At 37.5% G+C, this 19,689-nt stretch overlaps 3 protein-coding genes, 1 long non-coding RNA gene and 1 pseudogene across 6 annotated transcripts; 2 read left to right on the top strand and 3 right to left on the bottom strand.

Annotated features, from left to right (window-relative positions):
• Window positions 1-204: 204 nt before the first annotated feature.
• Window positions 205-5,103, bottom strand: LOC112742250 (AUGMIN subunit 4-like). 3 transcript variants are annotated; one of them, XM_025791494.3, is made up of 7 exons: window positions 4,957-5,103; window positions 4,737-4,836; window positions 4,571-4,619; window positions 3,175-4,036; window positions 2,613-2,746; window positions 2,411-2,482; window positions 205-2,324 (listed from the first exon to the last, which is right to left on the bottom strand). In XM_025791494.3, the coding sequence occupies exons 1-4, from the start codon at window positions 5,059-5,061 to the stop codon at window positions 4,033-4,035; spliced, it is 258 nt and encodes an 85-aa protein (XP_025647279.1). In that variant the 5' UTR covers window positions 5,062-5,103; the 3' UTR covers window positions 205-2,324; window positions 2,411-2,482; window positions 2,613-2,746; window positions 3,175-4,032. The 3 variants fall into 3 exon arrangements, with proteins under 3 accessions (XP_025647279.1, XP_072072473.1, XP_025647274.1); XM_072216372.1 differs by lacking the exon at window positions 3,175-4,036 and having other exon boundaries at window positions 205-585; window positions 2,204-2,324; XM_025791489.3 differs by having other exon boundaries at window positions 3,175-4,619.
• Window positions 3,357-3,918, top strand: LOC112723421 (GDP-fucose transporter 1-like; annotated as a pseudogene).
• Window positions 5,104-5,255: 152 nt separating the features above from the next.
• On the bottom strand, window positions 5,256-7,507 carry LOC112742241 (pentatricopeptide repeat-containing protein ELI1, chloroplastic). The gene has a single exon (XM_025791482.3). The coding sequence runs from the start codon at window positions 7,369-7,371 to the stop codon at window positions 5,428-5,430; it is 1,944 nt and encodes a 647-aa protein (XP_025647267.1). The 5' UTR covers window positions 7,372-7,507; the 3' UTR covers window positions 5,256-5,427.
• A 280-nt stretch (window positions 7,508-7,787) lies between these two features.
• Window positions 7,788-10,297, bottom strand: LOC112742228 (uncharacterized). The gene is made up of 2 exons (XR_011869368.1): window positions 10,152-10,297; window positions 7,788-8,900 (listed from the first exon to the last, which is right to left on the bottom strand). It is a non-coding gene; the product is annotated as an uncharacterized lncRNA (long non-coding RNA).
• Window positions 10,298-13,006: 2,709 nt separating this feature from the next.
• LOC140176926 (uncharacterized) lies at window positions 13,007-16,150 on the top strand. Its single transcript, XM_072208496.1, has 2 exons — window positions 13,007-15,031; window positions 15,197-16,150. Exons 1-2 carry the CDS (start codon window positions 13,007-13,009, stop codon window positions 16,148-16,150), a joined length of 2,979 nt encoding a protein of 992 aa, XP_072064597.1.
• The last annotated feature ends 3,539 nt before the right edge of the window (window positions 16,151-19,689 follow it).

Here is a 19,689-nt window from a genome sequence, read left to right as displayed (position 1 = left end):
ATATACAACAGCCCAAAAGCATACTAAAATTGACTGAAATTATAAAGACCTTCAAAGTAATAAAACCAAAATATAATATGAAACGCGAGGCAAACCAGCTAATCTGGAAATTTCAATTTATGCCATCTTTAACGGCGAAAGCTAGTGCACTCCAAATAAAATAGAGAGTGCAACACTCTTTAAAAATTAACCTACTATCAAAAGTTATCAGGTAAATTAAATTTATTTATTATTGTTATTATTATTTTTTTGGTCATAGGTTGAATAAACAAATTGACACCGACAAACAAAACTAATTCCCTCGTTTAACACAACGACGATCTTTGCACTACAAAAGTACTCAGGAAAACTTGATCGAATCTTCTTATTGTCGATGCGATGTCTTCAAGCATCTTCGCTGTTTTGTTTGCTGGCGGTGCTTCCACTATCGTTTTGGTTAGCCACAGATTTTGACGCTCTTGAATCCACTCCCTTCCACCTCTGCCATGAATGACCTTCAAAGTCCGAAAAAATCGCAGCCATAAAAGAAGAAGAAGCTTGTCTGTCGTCGCTGTTGGTTGGCTAATTCCAAATACAAAATCGATTCTGTAAAAGAATCCCGGTCTTCATAAAGGTCCCATAATTCTCAGATGACAATACAAAATACATGACAGTTACAATAAATCCATTATCTTTTATTTTAAATTATCCTCGACGTGTACGTAATAAAATAAAAAATTAAAATATAATTATATTTAAATAATTATTTGTATTATTTTTTATTAATTTATTCAAAAAATAATTAAACTTTAAAGCTAATTGGTATAAAATATTATAGATATAAAACTAAGAAAAATTTTTATTTGTATAAAAATGAGTCTAATAAATAATTATTCTATTTAATATATAATTAAGAGTATTTTTTCTTCATAAAAGAGTTATAATTCAAATTGTTTGCTTCTTACGTTGTATATATGTTTTTTAAATTAAATTTATATAATAAAAAATTTTTTATCATTCACTTCATATTTAATGTTATAATTTTGTTTCACACAAAATAAAATTATATATATATATATATAACAAAATTTTATTGTATTTATATTTAATATTATAATTTTGTTTTACACAAAACAAAATTTATTTAAATTTTAATATTATATACATAATATATATTTAATATCATTTTTTTAAGATTCTAATATATCTTTTTTTTTCTAAATTTAGTACATGGATTTTCAACTTATTTTTCATGTATTATTTATTTTAATTCTAAAATCCAGTAATTTTTTTTATTGTACAGACATATTGCTTTTAATATTTATATATTATTTTTTTTTTGGACTTCAGTCCAATATCCTGTAACTTATAAAAAAAATCTAAAATTTATAAAAAAAAATGGTTAACCTGATTGACAGGTTACTTTTTTAAATTCAGACCATTCAAATAAAATATAATAAATAAAGAGTTCAGTTTTAACAATTAACTAAGGTGTGCAACACTCTATACTTAACAAGGAGCATTTAAGGATGAGCCATCTTTTAACCTTTAATGTTTTGAAATATATGTTATGTACAATATTTTGGTAGATAATTTTTGAGAAATGTTAGTGCTCAACAGTTTTTCTTTATTTTTGCCTTACATTTGAACCAATACTAGCGAAACCCCCTCCCCCTCTCCCTTATTCTTTATACCTAGAAGTGTTGGCTTCCTAGCATTCTATCTAATTTTGTTTCAACACGCACAACAGATGCTGTTGCAGTTGAACAGGACACAAGAAGGTTCCAAGGCACATTGAGGCACAATGGTGACTGGCACAAAATGCGACCACTTGGTTTGGCTGTGTAGATGAAGGCGACAAGAGGTTTGTCATCAAGGAAACACACAACAAAAAGAGCCGTTCATGGTGGACAGTGGTGGAAACACAATGAATAGTGGCAGAACAACAAGGTACGGTGATGGGAGCACACCAGTGGTGGACTAGAGGCTAACAGAATAGTCACAGCAGGGAAGCACCAAAAAGAATGTTGGAAAAGTCATCCAAGAAATGATGTGGTGAATAGCCAATGGTGGAAGTTTAAAAACTGACCGAATAAGGAAATTAGACTAAGAAAAACTGAATTTCAAATGAACCCTACCAAGAAAATGAAACAGCAAATTGTCTTTTTTACCAAATGAATCACTTCTGTGGTTTTCTATTATCATATAATTTCAAAGCAAATACCTGGAAGCAAATTGGTATTGGATAATAACGACATCGTAAACGGAGCACATCAAAAATCAAACCTCAATTTTGCACTCATGGTCTCACATCTTTTACAGAGCCATGTCTTCTGCAGCTCATCCTACAAAATACATTGCCACATTGGGAAAAATCAAGATACAGCATTAACTATCAAATCATGGAATTTATCATATTACAGTCACTCACATATTTATGCTGATGATCCAACTTCAAATCCTTAACAAGTTTGCTAAGCACTCCAAGTATCTGCTCTAAGACCTGATGGAGAATAATGTTGTTACAACTGGTATCCAATTGCAAGAAAATAAGGTAGAAAAATGAAAGAAAATCCAGTGTATAGTGTACAACTATCAGAAAACTTGAGAATTCCTCCTCCCCAAAAACACACCTATTGACCAGACATAATCCCTCTCCACCTGCTGAACTTCCTTTAATTCAACCCCAACTACAAACTAGCTTTCCCACTCAAACTGAGTAATAAATCAGTGGGCTCTTTCATTCTCCTCAATCAACAGCTTGACCCTGGAAAAAGAAGTAATATGACGAGCGTGGAGTCGTAATCATGGATATATGTACAGTATGGAACTTACAAATACTGAAGCATGCAATCAGCAAATTAATGATATGTTGCTCACTTCATATTAGAAATTTCATTCAAAGCTCAAATGGTGCTGGTTGGCATAAGACATAAGTAATGGCAAAGATAAGCTATGTGATCGATCACCTAGAAACCTAAATGAAATAGATTACTTTTTAAGGGGAAAAAAATCCTCCATCTTTGTAGTGCTAAATAAACCAAGACTTGCATAACATTGATACTTGTTACTCAGACAAACAGAGATAAAACAAATATTGAGCATTGATCATTTCTATTAACACAATCATTACATAAAATGGACTTTGCGAACGCTGGCAAAAGTACCCATCAAATAAAAAAACTAACGTTATACCTATGAAAGATGGGTTCCGTGTGACAAAAGTATCAAAACCCCTAAATTTTTGTTATTTTTTAATAAAATTCCCAAATTACCCTCACATTTTATCTTCTTCCCCAAATTCCAAGCTTTCGCAACCCTCACCACCACCAACACCTTCCTGATTACTACTGCCTCCCCTCCCCCTCTCCACATAATCCCCTTTCCTTGTGGTCGGTTACGCACTCTGCTCCAGTCTCCTCACCATCATCAAGTACGCCATCACCCGATTCAACTACCCCGGCCTCTTAACCGCACTCCAATACCTCACTTCCGCTCTCGGAGTCTACCTTCTCGGCAAATTAGGGTTCCTCCACCACTATCCCTTCACTATCCACACTGCCAAGCATTTCTTCTCGGCCGCACTCGTCTTCTTCCTCGCCATCTTCACCAACACCAACCTCCTCCGCCACGCCAATGTTGACACCTTCATCGTCTTCCGATCTCTCACCCCTCTCCTCGTCGCCCTTGTGGACACCGTCTTCCGCCAGTAGCCTTGCCCTTCCAAGCTCACATTTTTCTCCATATCCTCGTCGGTGCCGGGGTATGTCGCCACTTATTCTGCTTTTACATGCTTATTCTTTGGCTTTTGCTTATCTTGTCACAATCACCACTGAGATGGTTTACATCAAGCACATAGTCATGAATTTAGGGTTGAACACTTGGAGTTTTGTTTTGTACAACAATTTGTTGTCTCTCATGATTGCGCCCTTGTTCTAGTTTCTTACCTGTGAGACATCAAGCACATAGTCATGAATTTAGGGTTGAACACTTGGAGTTTTGTTTTGTACAACAATTTGTTGTCTCTCATGATTGCGCCCTTGTTCTAGTTTCTTACCTGTGAGAATCTTTGAGGTTTTCGATGCTCTGAGATCAGGTTCTGGGTGCTTGTTTGATCCCACAAAAAAAGAGATGATGGTGGTAAGAGATGATGATGGTGGTGCTGGTGGTGTCGATGGTGGGTGGTGACAGTGGAGAGGGGTAGGGGAGGCAGTGATAATCAGGGAAGATGTTGGTGGTGGTGGTGGTGAAAGTTGAGAAAGTTTGGAATTTGAGGAAGAAGATAAAAGATGAGGGTAATTTAGGAATTTTATTAAAAGGTCAACAAAAAATTAGAGCTTTGGTATTTTTATCACACAAAACCCATCTTTCATTGGTACAAATGGTAGTTTATTCAAAAAAAAGAAAAAAACAGCATGTCCTGACTTAAATGTCATATGATTCAAACAAGGGTTTGAATATACATGTAGGTCCAATTTATAACAACATTTCTTTATCCAATGAAAAACAATTAATGGTTTTTGTGTAAAAATCAATACAACTTGCCAACCACTAAAACAATTAAGATTAAGGTAATTGAATGAGCTCAGACCTTTCTATAAGCCAAGAACGTGAACTTTGAACTCCTGATGATGAAGAATCTGAGTCAGGAAAAAAGGAAATCAGCTAGCAAGAAAATCAAATGCCAAACCACAGAAAAAATTATCAGTTAACCTCAATTGCCTATATAAGATCAGTCATATGCTGGTCAAACTTACCATTGTCATCCAAAACAAAGGCATTGCACGATCTATCGCATTTCAGTTTAAAGTGGGCCTCTACCTCACGTGAGAGGGACATGCGATATTCTGTCATATCCTAAAAAGTGTTTCATGTGTCAACAAGGAAAACATGACCAACTGAATCACTTCAAAATATAAGCTATCATAGCAGGTCCTTTCTTAGAAGCTGATGTTCACATTTTGCTAAATAGCATACCACATATAATGTCATATGTTGATGTTGTGTTTGCCACAAATAAGCAGGTGTAATTCCAAGAAAACGATTAGGTACACCACCAACTCCAGGTTCCACTGAATCCATAACAGCTTGGAAGAATTAACCCCAGTAACTGAACTGTTTGGAGTGGTATAATTAATCGAAGTTGTGCTTGTGTTGATCGTGGCGCTGGTGTTGGTACTGTCAAGGGAGCTTGTCATGTTCTAGAGAGCTAAAACTACATCAGAGAGGAATATAGATGATATAGATATGTAGCGAACAGAAAATGCACTTGGATCTTGACAAATTCATTATCTTAATAACCAAGATTGGTAGAGGTTCGAGTAACAGTGGTGTGAGTAATTTGTTAATAGTATACAACATACATCTCAGTATCTACTAATGAAATTTAACACCGGTTGTACTTTCCCCATATGAAAGGAATTTTACTTCATGATTAACGAATTAAGTTCACCAATAATCCCCACATGAACATGAACCATTCTCAAAGTGGTGGAAACGATTCCGGTCCCTCATTACAATTTTACGCCCAGTGATCTTAGACATCATCTTCATCACAGCATGACAATCCAAACACACCCTAAGGTTCTTCACAATCTTGATTGGGGTTCCTGGACGAGTACTAATTAGTCCAAATGCCAAAGCTAGTTTCTCACTATGAACTTCCAGGGACTGCTCCTTTTGTTCCTCCGCTAGATCATGCAAAATGATATCTGTCTTTGGTGTATAACCCTTGGCCTTGAGGCAACAATTCATCTCCTCCAACATCAAGTATATCTCCTTGCTCTTTGGGTGTCTTAAATCGCCAGCAAGAAACTCATGTACCCTGTTGTTAACCTCAATTGAGCTACAACCAGGTTCCTTCTCAACTCCATACTGTTTCATCAGTAACCTTATATTTGCAACACCTTCCCAGTTCCCAGCAGCAGCATACATGTTGGAAAGGAGTACATAAGTCGCCGAATTTGCCAAGTTGTGGCTCACAAGGAACTCCACAACTTCCTCTCCCAGTGAAGCATTGTTATGAAGCCTACAAGCCCAAAGAAGAGTTCCCCACAAAACAGGATCAGGATCAATCTTCATGCCCCTTACAAGGTCAAAGGCCTCTTGAAGGTGCCCAGCTCGGCCAAGAAGATTCACCATACACCCATAATGTTCAATCTTCGGTTCAATCCCATATCTGTTCTTCATCAAATCGAAAACCTCCCATCCTTTGGCAACCAAACCAGAATGCCCACAGGCACTCAAAACCGCAATGAAGGTAATATCAGTTGGCAAAACTCCCATTCCTCGCATCTCATCAAACAACCGAAAAGCCTCTTCGCAAAACCCATGAATGGCATACCCCATAATCATGGAGTTCCAAGCCACCACATCCTTACAAGAAATCCCATCAAAAACCTTGCGCGCATCCTCTAAGCTACCACATTTACAATACATATCAACCAAAGCAGTACCCACTTGAACATTAACCCCAATCCCATTGTTCTCAATGTAAGAATGCACCCACCTACCAGACTCAAGTGCACCAAGTTGCCCACAAGAAGATAACACCGCCAACACAGTAACCTCATTAGGCCTAACCTTACTGTAACTTTTCTTCTTCTCACCAAGCATCTTCCTAAACAGCAACAAAGCCTCATTGGGTAACCCATGCTGAGTGTACCCATCAATCATAACATTCCAACAAACCACATCTCTTTCCTCCTCCATTTCATCAAACACCTTCCGTGCCTTAGCGAGCTTCCCGTGCTTTGCGTAGCAAGTGATCATAGCTGTGAGAGACACCAAGCTTCTCTCAGGCATTTCGTCGAACAGCTTCTGCGCGGAAACAATATCACCCCCGCGAGCGTAAGCGTCAACCAGGCACGTTGTGATATACAAGTCGTCGCAGAAACCGAACTTGACGACGTGGCAGTGGAGGGCCATGGCGGGTTCGAGGGGTAACCCTTTGAGTAGTGAAGAGAGGGTGAAGTTGTTGGGTTGCACGGAGGTTTGGAGCATTTGGGAGTAGAGGGTGAGGGAATGGTGGAAGAGACCACGGTGGGCGTGAGCGTAGATAATCGCGGTCCATGAGAACACGGTGGGGTTTGGAGTGAGGTTGAAGACGGAGAGGGAGTGATGGAGGTGGCCGAGGGAGGAGTACGATCGCTGGAGTTTGAAGGGGAGAATGGGGAGGTGGCGCTCCAGGCCACGGCGGAGGACGGCAGCGTGAATTTCCAGGAGGTGGTGGACCGACTTGACGTTGTCGATTAGGAGTGCGAACTTGTCTGCGTTCGGTAAGTGAGTGGTCGCTGGCGCGACGGCGGAGGCGGCGGTGGTGGTGGTTGGAAGTTTGGGTGTGGAGTGTTGTGGTGGTGGTTGTGGTGTGCTGAAAAGGAAGGTTGAGGGCATCCTTTGTAAGATAAGATTGATGTTTGCAGAAAATTAAAAAAAAAATTAATATAAAAAATATAGATTCTTATTTTTATTTATTAGTAGTATCATTTATTGTTTCTGATGTTGCTGGCCTCTGCTAAATGCCTAAATCTTTTACCAGGTTATCCATTGAACTTTTGTTTCAATAATACCTAATATATTGGATTATTGTTTTCCTAAACTTCTTTGTTGATCCAGTATTAGTACATTAATCATTTTCAGTTAGACTTATAATCGAATTATCTATATTTAATGATCTCTAGTGTAACTCCTGCTTGAGTTCAATCATCTTTTTCAAATAATCTTCAAAATTATTTTGATAACTCTTTTAATTTATTTATTTTCTTTATCTGATTTGATGATATCAAAATATACCTCACCAAGACTCCAACTTATTTAAAGAAAAAGTGAATCCATGTATTTTCCGATTTCTTTTATAATTTTGCATGATACACAACATTTTGAAGCCACTCATAAGCTAGCCAACACTAGTCTCTATAAACACAAACACAAATTAGGCACCAAACTTTATGCACTAGAGCAAACACCTATATTTTACATAAGGAGTTAAGAAAATTATGATACATTATGATACAAATCATACAAATAGGATCACCATAGCATCATATAAGCTTTCTCTTCTTTCCAATTAACATATGATTATTGTGGAAAATACTTGAATCCTTATGATCCACCCATGAAATTGGCTCATTCTTCACTAGTAACTCAAACTCTGATGATGCATTATTATGCAAAGAAGCTCCACTGTAATTCCCAGGAAATGCCAAACTCAAAGAGGTTGGAATAACACTTGCACTTTGATCACCAACACTGTTATTATCCTTATCATCATTTACAATGCAAGATGGAGGATAAGAAGAAGAAGAAGGAGGAGAAGGAGGAGGGTTTTGCCACTTCGGAAGAGGAGCAATAAGAAGTGTCTGAAGCAAAGGTCCAGCTTCTGCTACACTTCTTAGCAACCTACCCTTTTGAGGCAAAGGCTTCCCCGAAACAAGTTCATCAATCACAAGTGAAGCACTATGATCAAAATCACATTTTGAAACACCCTTTTCTATAGTAGTGGTTCTGTTTTCATGGTTTGGAAATAATGCCAACTTGCTTGGTTCTTTTTTTGTTCTAGCATGATGTGAGGAATCACAAGTAGAAGGAAGCTTCTCATTTGAACAATATGAGAATAATGCTTTGTTGCTCAAATATGGTTTTTTAGTAATTTCCATTGATGATTGTGAAAAGTGATGGCTTGTGTAAGAGGTGTTACTTGGTTGGGAACTTTTTAGTATTGATTGAAGTTGGTATCTTGCTTCATCTCTTTCTTGGCAAACTTTGTTTAAAAGCTTGAATAAATGTTTGATGGTCTCCTCATATTTGCTTAGCTCTTCAATAGCTTCCATATTCTTGGTGAGAGCTTGTGCTTGATAATCTCTTCAATGCCCTGTCAACAGTGGATTCATCTTTTGGTAACCAATTTTGAAACCTATCTGTTGCTGTTATTCAAAGTTGAAAAATAAAATTTCAGTTTTAGATATTATTCAATTTTCATTTTCATTTTCATTTTTTGTTTATGATTCTGTGGTCTCTAGTTGTGATATTTCTGAGTTTTGTTGGGCAGAGCGACTAATTCAGAATCATGATTTGCATATGTTCTTTTTCGTAGGCTATCTTCCTAAAGAAATTTTTTCCTTTCTCAATCTCTTGATTTATTTAAGTAATTTTTTTAGACAATAAATAAACTACAAAAATTAAGAAGTATTACAATCACACCTTAATAAATGAACAAATATATGCACACCATTGAGAGAATCTGTATATAAAAAATGTGCTGAGTGTTGAAGAACCAAGAACCTTTAGTTGATATATAAAGTCTTTAATCACCAAATCAAGATCTTCAATTAGAAGTTTAAAATTTTTGTTTATGTAAAAGTTAAAATTGTTTAGTGATATATAAATACTAAATTATAACCTTAAGATCTCATCAGATTATTGAATATTGCATTTTTTTTTATTATCTGCGGGTAGGGTCGGATACTTGGGAATTAACGGTGAATAGGGTTATGGTTAACATGTTATAAACCTGCGAATAATGTAAAGTTGAGTTTTAGTGACCATATTAATCTTACAAGGCACACAAGACAACGTAACAAAACTAGAATTTCAGAAACAATTTCATTCAGCTTGCATATTTCGAGGAGGAAGGAATTGCTGGTTAAAGAACACATTCTTATCCATTCCATCTTTGACAACCTACGTTGTTTAATTTTAAGTTAAAAGAATAATGATATATGTACATATTTTATATATTCCATTGGGCTGGGATGTCTACATTATATAGGATTGAGCAAGTGGCATCACAGTAAAACTAACGAAAGATGCAAAATAAATTGCTACAACTTTATTAAAAAGGTAGCATGGTTAAAAGTTCTTACTTCTTTTCCCTAAGTACAACTTGTAGAGATCATTAACTTCTGTTATTTCAAAACATAAATTAAAATTAGATCATTTCACATAACATCTAGTATTGTTCTTTCCATACCAAGATCAAGCCTCAAATTATAGAGAAATATTTATGACCAGTAATTAATTGAAGAAAACTCCTAGCATGCATAGAGAACAAGGTGTCTGTGAAACATTCATTGCAAACCAACTAGATGAAGCTATATTTATTTTGAAAAGAAAATAAATTAATTAAGGGTAAATAAAAAAGATCCCTGAGAAAGAGAAACAGATGAACCATTCACCTTGTAATTAGAACACAAATAAGGCTTGGTATCTATCTGTTAATGCATTCCTTGAGCTTTGAGGTTGAATGATAAATATGAAATGATATGGTCGGTTGTACTTAATATATGTAATTTGGAGCTACTAGTTAGTTCTAAAACAAGCTTCTGGGAACTTATATAGAGACAACCTCAAATATATTTCCATTGTTAATTGTCAATTGTTAAAGTTGCTTTCAATGCAAAAGTAAAAATAGTAAGATTCATGCAATCAAGAGTTTATAATTTTATATTCTAATTCACCGGCAGTTCATTGTATCATCGTAGCCCCTCCCCTGATTATAGGGATAATGTTCCCCATTTATCATTGATATGTAATTTCCTTCTTAAACTTTGGTTTTGGTTTATATGTAGAGCTTTTTAAGACTTTAAAGTATGTAAATTGATTCTTTAATTAAAGTTACTAAATCTATTTTAAAATAATCAATTTGAATTGGTTTAATAATTAGTTTATTAATCTATTTAATTAAGTGTCAAAAATTTAAATCTTGGCTTGTGTATATAATAATTTATTAGCCAGCAATAAACCTTTAAATAGAACTCCTATCCGCGACGAATTAGTTATTAACCTGTCGGACTAAGGGATATCGTAGACAACCTAAAATCTATTTAAAATTATCTTTTATTAAAAAAATTTTGTCAATAAAATATCAAAATACTATATGTACACTAAAAGTCAATCATCAAATTAATTACTATATATATATATATATATATATATATATATATATATATATATATATATATATATATATATATTTGATTCATTGTTAATATGTATTTTTATATTTTAATATGTATTTTATGTAAATAGTTATTTTGGTGAATAATTTTTTATATATACATTGATACGAGAATAATTTTTACAAATAATTAAATATAAAATATTTTTACCCCATTTTTTAATATAAAAATAAAGTTTCAATTTTTAACAATTTTGATGCTGTACAACCAAATTTAGTAGGAAAAATATGAGTAACTAATAACATTCTTGAATAATGTATGAATAATGTGAATTAATAGAGTTAAAAGAGTAAATTTAATGAGTAATATTAAATTAGAGTGTAGTGTACTTATATTTGATTGGTGGTTATTTATGTTGTTCAAGATAATCATTGTTTCCCTAGCACTCCCCAATTCAGTATTGTAGTATTGTTTATTATTGTTGTTGTTCTCGTTGTTGTTCAATATATTACAACGGCTTGTGGCCTACTTTTAGGAGCTATGGATTTATTATACAATCAGACAATCATCATGTTACCAAGTTCTTAATTTTGTTGACACATGTAAGCACTAAGGCCAAGTCAAGTGTATATGTACTACCGCCTATAGGAAGTAGAACCAGCATGCCCTCAAAAAATGTAACCAACATTTTGTTTGTGTGCAAAAATTTCAACGATTTCGGTTCCAAAATGACAAATCCGTAATGTCACCTAAATCAGCATGTTGACCTTTTGGTTTCGGTTATGAGACCATAGCTTTCTTTTATTTTCTTTTTTGGTCATCATACCATAAGGTTCTCGTTACCACTTGTCTTCCTAAGTTCTTCTGGATTGCTTAGCTAGGGATTGGTTTGTGAAAATTTTTTTGTTTTTTGTTTTTATTTTTAATTTAAAAAAAATGTAATTGATTTGTAAAAAGTAGATTAATTTTTAAGTATCGAAAATAATAAAAATATATTTAGTTGGTTTATTTTTAAAATATATTTTTAATAGTTTAAAATTACAAAATTATATTTTTATTAAATGTCAATTTTAGTTATTTAATTTTTTATTAAATTAACAATTAATTTTATATGGTATCAATATAAAATAAATTATTGTCTTATTATACTATTTTTAAAAAAATTGGTATCTCTTATATATATAGTTGATTTTATATTTTCTATAGTGCTATATGTAACGGCCTGGCCCAAACTCCTGCGGGTCGACCCGACTTGAGCGCTATCCGACCCAGACGGTTGGGCGAAGCGCTCCCAAACCGACTCTGACACGCGTCATAAACAGCTCATCCGCAGCTGTGAGGAAACGCCTTGGAGAAAGTGGGCTTGCCCTCACAGGGCCCACGTCTGACACAATATATAAGGGGAAGGACAGCCCTTCCTCCAAGGTACGTCACATTTTTCCCACCTAACCATTTTCCCGCCTGCACACTAGCTGACTAGAGCGTCAGAGTGTCTTTGCAGGTGGCACCCCCTCTCCCTCACGCGACAAGAGCTCGGCTGCTCGGCACCCCCATACTCAGTGTGACCCGACCGAAGCGTCCTCATCTCCTCCAACGAACCACCCGGACCATCCGGAAGCCCTCATCACGAACATTGGCGCCGTCTGTGGGGACCACGCTTAAATGGAAGTCGCGCTGGGTCCCGGAGACCAAGCCCGAGGAGCCGAAACGGAGGGGGCAGCCTCCGTCGCCTCACTACGGGGGCGGCGGAGGTCCCCCCGACAACACACAGAACAGCACACGAGGACACGACCCTTCGGGGGAACGGGCGGCGACAGCGCCATAATAATGCAGGAGCTACACCATAGGGTCCAGAACCTACAACGACAGTTGGCCGACCAGGAGCGGGACGGACGAACCACCGATCCTAGCTACACCCCATCCCCGAAAGCGAAGAGGGAGACTCCCACCGAAGCCGCCCGCGACGTACCTCCGCATCCCGAACGGAAGCGGAGAGCACACGCGAGGAGTCTCCGATCCCGAGAAGACGAAATGACACGATCATCTACTCCCGGGGCAGGTTAACCCGCCGAGCGGCACGAGATCGCGAAGACGGGGAAGGGAGATCCGCGAGGACACGACAACCTGTGATAATGGGAGCCACCCCATTCCACCGATCTATCCTCGAAGTCCGGTTGCCGAAACACTTCGACAAACCAACGGACATGAGGTACGACGGAACTCAAGACCCTCTAGAACACCTCACGGCCTTCGAGGCCAGGATGAATCTGGAGGGAGTAGGGGACGAGGTAAGATGCCGTGCCTTCCCAGTAACCTTAGCGGGACCCGCGATCAGGTGGTTTAACGGCCTCCCGCAGGGATCCATCTACAGTTTCTCAGACATCAGCCGTGCATTCCTGGCCCAATTTACAACACGAATAGCAAAGGCAAAGCACCCGATCAACCTTCTGGGGGTAACCCAGAGACAAGGAGAGCCGACCAGGAGGTACCTGGATCGGTTCAACGATGAATGCTTGGAAATCGACGGCCTAACCGATTCGGTGGCCAGTCTTTGCCTGACGAACGGCCTCCTCAACGAGAACTTCCGAAAACATCTTACCACGAAACCGGTTTGGACGATGCACGAGATCCAGACGGTAGCCAAAGAGTACATAAATGACGAGGAAGTCAGCCGAGTTGTGGCTGCCAACAAACGGCAGTCCAGCTACAATCAACCCCGGCAACAGGGCAACGGGGAAAGGCTAAAGGAACAAACCAGGGAAGAGGCGCCAAACAAGGCACCAAGGACATACCCCCGAGTCAGGAAATTCACCAACTACACTCCGCTCACTCTTCCCATCGTGGAAGTTTACCAACAAATAGCCGAGAAAGGAATCCTGCCGAAGCCCCGACCACTCAAGGACCGCACTGGGGGGAACAAAAACCTCTATTGCGATTACCACAAAGGCTACGGTTACCTAACGCAGGACTGTTTTGACCTAAAAGATGCACTAGAACAAGCGATAAGGGAAGGTAAACTAGCAGCATTATCCCACCTAATCAGGGAGCCAAGGAGACGTTATCGCGACCAAGACGAAGAAGGCAAAACCCGTTCAGCAAAGCAGCGACAAGAGCCAGAAGACGGAAATCACGGCCTCACTGTGATAAACGTGGTGACGGCCAAAAATGCCGCACCAAGATCCAGATCGGCACACAAGAAAGACGCAAAGATATTGTCGATCTCCTCCTCGTCGATGCGAAACTCTAAGAAGCCTCCATCCATTTCTTTCGGCCCGGAAGACCAATGGTTCGACGACGCCCCGGAAAATCCACCCATGGTCATCACGGCCAGAGTGGGAACCGGTCTCGTCAAATGCATCCTTGTTGACACGGGGGCGGACTTGAACATCATGTTCCGCAATGTATTCGACGCACTGGGACTAAGGGACGCCGATTTGACGACTCACCAACACGGGATCATTGGTTTGGGCGACCATTTCATCAAACCAGACGGAGTAATATCCCTGCCAATCTCAGTGGGACCATCCCAGGGCCGAAGATCAGCGATGGCCGAGTTCGTGATCCTCCGAGACTCCACCGCCTATAATATCATCTTGGGAAGGAAGACGATCAACGATTTCGAGGCCATAATCAACACAAAGCTACTAGTCATGAAATTCGTTACCGATGACAGATCTATAGGATCCGTAAGAGGAGACCTTGAGACGGCGGTCGCTTGTGACAATGCCAGCCTCTCCCTAAGAAAGAAGTCCAAGGAGGCGTCCGGCGTGTTCCTAGCCGACCTAGATGCCAGAGTAGACGACAAACCCAGACCGGAACCAGAAGGGGATCTGGAGAAGTTCATGATCGGCGACGCGGAGGAAAGATTCACGTTCGTCAACAAGAACCTCCCGCACGAGTTGAAGGAGCCCTTGGTCGAAATGATAAGAGCCAATAGGGACTTGTTCGCCTGGACACCGGCCGACATGCCGGGCATAGACCCAAAAATTATGTCGCATCATTTAGCCGTCAAGGCGGAAGCGCGTCTAGTAGCCCAACGGAGGAGAAAAATGTCGGCGGAGAGGGCAGAGGAGGTGGCCAAGCAGACGGCCAGCCTCCTAGAAGCAGGTTTTATACGAGAAGTAGACTATTCGACATGGCTCTCGAATGTAGTTCTGGTAAAAAAGCACAACAGCAAGTGGAGAATGTGCGTAGACTACTCTGACCTCAACAAAGCATGTCCCAAGGATTGCTTTCCCCTCCCTAACATAGACGCACTCGTCGATGCTGCGGCGGGATACCGGTATCTAAGCTTCATGGACGCCTACTCCGGTTACAACCAGATACCGATGCACCGTCCAGACGAAGACAAGGCGGCGTTCATAACGCCGGGGGGAACTTTCTGCTATAAGGTGATGCCATTCGGCCTAAAAAATGCGGGGGCAACATACCAAAGGCTCATGAATAGGATATTCCACGACCTCATAGGGAAGACAGTTGAAGTCTACGTGGACGACATCCTTGCGAAAACAACGCGACCTGACGACCTCCTGAACGATCTGGCGAGTGTATTCGCGTCCCTTCGACAACATGGCATGAGGCTGAACCCCCTCAAGTGTGCTTTCGCCATGGAAGCTGGAAAGTTCCTTGGATTCATGATAACCCAAAGAGGGGTAGAAGCCAACCCGGAGAAGTGCCAGGCGATACTCCAAATGAAGAGCCCAGGCAGTATCAAGGACGTCCAAAGGTTGGCAGGACGGCTGGCCTCATTATCACGGTTTCTCGGAGCGTCGGCAACAATGGCCTTACCGTTCTTTAACCTCATGAAGAAAGGAATAGCGTTCGAGTGGACGCCCGCATGCGAGGAAGCCTTTCGGCACTTTAAGGAAATCCTGGCAGCACCCCCGGTCCTCGGGAAGCCAAAGGACGGGGAGCCATTATACCTGTACCTCACCATAACAGGAGAAACCCTGGCCGCCGTTTTGGTACGAGAAGAAAGGAGGGTGCAACAACCAGTCTATTTTGTCAGCAGGGCCCTACAAGGGGCAGAGTTGAGATATAACAAATTGGAAAAGCTAGCTCTGGCACTCCTGACCTCTTCGCGGAGGTTAAAGCAATACTTCCAAAGTCACCAGATTGTCGTAAGAACGGACCAGGGGATCCGGCAAGTGCTCCAAAAACCAGACTTGGCGGGAAGAATGATGACCTGGTCCATTGAACTTTCCCAATACGACATTCGATACGAACCCCGGCAAGCCATCAAAGCGCAGGCGATGACAAATTTTCTAGTAGAATGATGACCTGGCCCAAACTCCTGCGGGTCGACCCGACTTGAGCGCTACCCGACCCAGACGGTTGGGCGAAGCACTCCCAAACCGACTCTGACACGCGTCATGAACAGCTCATCCGCAGTTGTGAGGAAACGCCTTGGAGAAAGTGGGCCTGCCCTCATAGGGCCCACGTCTGACACAATATATAAGGGGAAGGACAGCCCTTCCCCCAAGGTACGTCACATTTTTCCTACCTAACCATTTCCCCGCCTGCACACTAGCTGACTAGAGCGTCGGAGTGTCTTTGCAGGTGGCACCCCCTCTCCCTCACGCGACAAGAGCTCGGCTGCTCGGCACCCCCATACTCAGTGTGACCCGACCGAAGCGTCCTCATCTCCTCCAACGAACCACCCGGACCATCCGGAAGCCCTCATCACGAAATATCAATTGAAACAAAAAATCGAAACTAAAATTAGTTTTATACCAAATGAATCAATTAATTAATATCAAAATTTATTGATGTAAATAATTTTTTAACAAATAATTTATTAATAAAATAATGAATAAATAAATATTAAAGTTAAAAAAATTTAAAACAAAAAGGCAACTTTCTTGTTCATATTTTTAAGTTTTTTATGTATTCTTTTAATTTATTATCAATATTCTCATAATTGATTGTCGATTTAAAAAATTATTTTTATAACAAAATTATTTTTTATAAACGAAAAAATAATGGTAAAAAATAAAAAAATTTAACAAATACATGTTAATTCGGAGAATACATACTCAATACTACATAAAATATTAAATTTAATAAATATATATTTTAATTTTAATTAGAGCTTTATTTTTTTTAATTACCTTATCTATAAACTCAAAAATACAAAAATTAAACCTAAAATAAAAAATTGAAAGGGTCAAATGAAATAAAAAATAAAAAAAATTTACTTTTTATAAATCAGAAATAAATAATGAATATCCTAACCATAAAAGATATAGAGAAAAAAAGAGAAGACAAAAAAAACGAGTGAATAAATATAGTGTAAACAAAAAATATGTAAAAACAGTAAAAAAGATTCGAACCTTTATTCCAAAATAAAAAAATACCGTATTTTAGTTTGAAAACGTTTTTAAAGTTAAAACTGAAAAGATTAATAACATGAAATAGCGTTTTTAACTTTGTTCTATTCGTTAAAAATATTTTTAAAATGTTTAATCAATCATATTTTCATTTTTATTGAAAATGTAAATGAAAATGATTAAACCAACGTCCCTTAGACTTCATGAAATTGTAACTTTCAATTTGAACAAAGCAAAGTATTCGATGGAATTCCATTCAATTGAACTGTCTAGAATATTTATAAATTTATCCCAACTCATTGTTTTTATTATGAACAAAATTTCACATATTTAACTTTTTTTTATATATCATAACAGCATTCTTCTTATGAGCGACGTAAAGAAGAGGAATGAAGATAAAGAATGTGCTAAGTATTTGAGGATGGAGAGGAGAGTTGACAAATTCATGCGCAAGTTTGTGTTATCTAAGAATAATTATTAATTATAATTGTTTAAAATTGGTCAGTTAAAAATTGTTTACATATACTTTTTCTTAAGATTAAGATTAGTTGAACTTTATGCCAATTATCTTCCATTTTCAGAGGCATTTTAAATAACTACCTATAATCAACATCATCATTATCTTTGTGTCACTTTTTTTTTTTAATTTCTTTTTAGGTTCTCTCAATGCCTTTTGGTTGTGATTAGTACTATGATTATTTGATCTGATCATTTTATAAAATGCTTGTTAATGCATATGCTTGTTCAATTTTTTCAAGAAGAAGTCTAGCACCTTTGCCGCCACACTAGACTCTTTTATCTCCGGCGACGGTGATCCAATAGTGGTCGATTCCATGAGAAAAAGCGTAAGCATGAATAATCTGTCGTAGTACGTGCATCTTACTCCAACAACAAAGACACTGTGGTCTCCGTTGACGATGTTGCTGGAAGAATGTTAAATATCGATTTAAAAATTTTTAAATTAAGAAACTCAATATTCGTTTTAGGTTTAAACCGAAATTTAACATTATCAAAGTTTAGCTAAAAATTTCACAAAATTTAAATCAATAATCAAAAATTTAATTCTGAATCAAGTGTATTATCATTGGTTATGAAAATATCATAGATTTGATTCCAATTATAAAATTTTTAAATGGCAATTAATTAAAGGAGCAAGCAATAACTAAATGTTAAAAGAAATTAAACTATAAACAATTAAGGAAATTAACCAGAAAAAGAATGTAAGTTAAAATTTGTCAACTAACCACAACATGATAATTACAAAGAGAAAACTCAATTCGTCAACTTCTGCAAATTGAAGAAAGTCAATTAGGTTTAATTAATCTTAATTCATAAGTCATAACTAACTTACTAATTGAAATTAATAGAAGATTAATATTAGTAAAAACAAAATTAATTAACAACTCTAAATTATCAATCAATTTGGACATTAGTAATTTAAATTCACCTAAGTTCCAACTCAATAGTAAAGAATGAAAATCTACTATATGACTAAGTGAGACATTTCATCAAACACTTAGAATGCATAAACATAAAGCATTATAAATTTCAAGAATTAATAAAAACTACAACTATCCGCTATAAGAATTCAATAATATCAACTCAAGTAAGTAACAATAAAGTAAACATGAACAATGAAAAATTAAAAGACTAAATAAATAAAAAAAAAAAAAAAATAAAAAAAAAAAAAAAAAAAAAAAATAAACTAAAAATTAAAATTAGAGAAAAATTGACAAAAAAAATTAACTAAATCTACCCTAAATTCTCTTCCCTTTTCTTCCTTCATATTTTCTCTTTAAATACTAAAAAATATGAAGTTTGCGACCTTTTAGAGGTCCAAAATGTGAGCCACGTGCTTCATTAATAGTGTCATGTGAAGCTTGATTCGCGGTGCAAAAAATGGTGGCATGCGCGGTCCATATTCACTGTCCACTATAGATAAATGCATATCATTTTGAAACTCCAGATATTAGCTTTCTAGTGCCACTAGAACCGCCTCATTTAGATCTCTAAATCTCAAGTTATAGTCAAATTAGTACAAAAAAGTCAAAATTGATAACACCCAAAACATTCTTGTCACTAATCTTTGATTGTGAATTACACCACTACAATATTTTAATCTTTAGGCTACGGTGTTTTTGCCCATGTTTGAAAACTAGTCACAGTTTTTGGCTATGACCTAAAATAAAACCTTTAGTCACTATTTTTTTAAAAACTGTGACCATAGATATCTATGGTCACTATTTTATAGGGTGAATTTTTTTCAATAAAATTATTCTAGATTTTAGGTCACGTTTTCTATTGTCATGGTTAAAAACGTGACAAAAAACACCTATGGTCACGATTTTTAAAAAATTATGACCTAAAAGGGTCTATTCTCACGATTTTAAGTAGTAATCTAAAGAATATATGGTCACGGTTTTAACAAGTGACCTAAAAGGGGTCTATAGTCACGGTTTAATAACATGGTGACCTAAAAAGGGTCT

This window comes from Arachis hypogaea, chromosome 2 (assembly GCF_003086295.3).
Source record: "Arachis hypogaea cultivar Tifrunner chromosome 2, arahy.Tifrunner.gnm2.J5K5, whole genome shotgun sequence".
Taxonomy (NCBI): Eukaryota; Viridiplantae; Streptophyta; class Magnoliopsida; order Fabales; family Fabaceae; genus Arachis; species Arachis hypogaea.
This window is presented reverse-complemented; position numbering and strand designations above follow the sequence as displayed.

What these genes read in the sequence shown, in the direction of transcription:
- LOC112742250 (XM_072216372.1), bottom strand. Translation starts at nt 5,061, where the DNA reads ATGGATTCAGTGGAACCTGGAGTTGGTGGTGTACCTAATCGTTTTCTT. An exon ending in AACATATGACATTATATGTG is followed by an intron (nt 4,837 to 4,956) that starts GTATGCTATTTA and finishes AACACTTTTTAG; the next exon opens with GATATGACAGAATATCGCAT. An exon ending in CTTTGTTTTGGATGACAATG is followed by an intron (nt 4,620 to 4,736) that starts GTAAGTTTGACC and finishes TTCCTGACTCAG; the next exon opens with ATTCTTCATCATCAGGAGTT.
- LOC112742241 (XM_025791482.3), bottom strand. Translation starts at nt 7,371, where the DNA reads ATGCCCTCAACCTTCCTTTTCAGCACACCACAACCACCACCACAACAC.
- LOC140176926 (XM_072208496.1), top strand. Translation starts at nt 13,007, where the DNA reads ATGGGAGCCACCCCATTCCACCGATCTATCCTCGAAGTCCGGTTGCCG. An exon ending in GGCTCTCGAATGTAGTTCTG is followed by an intron (nt 15,032 to 15,196) that starts GTAAAAAAGCAC and finishes GGTTACAACCAG; the next exon opens with ATACCGATGCACCGTCCAGA.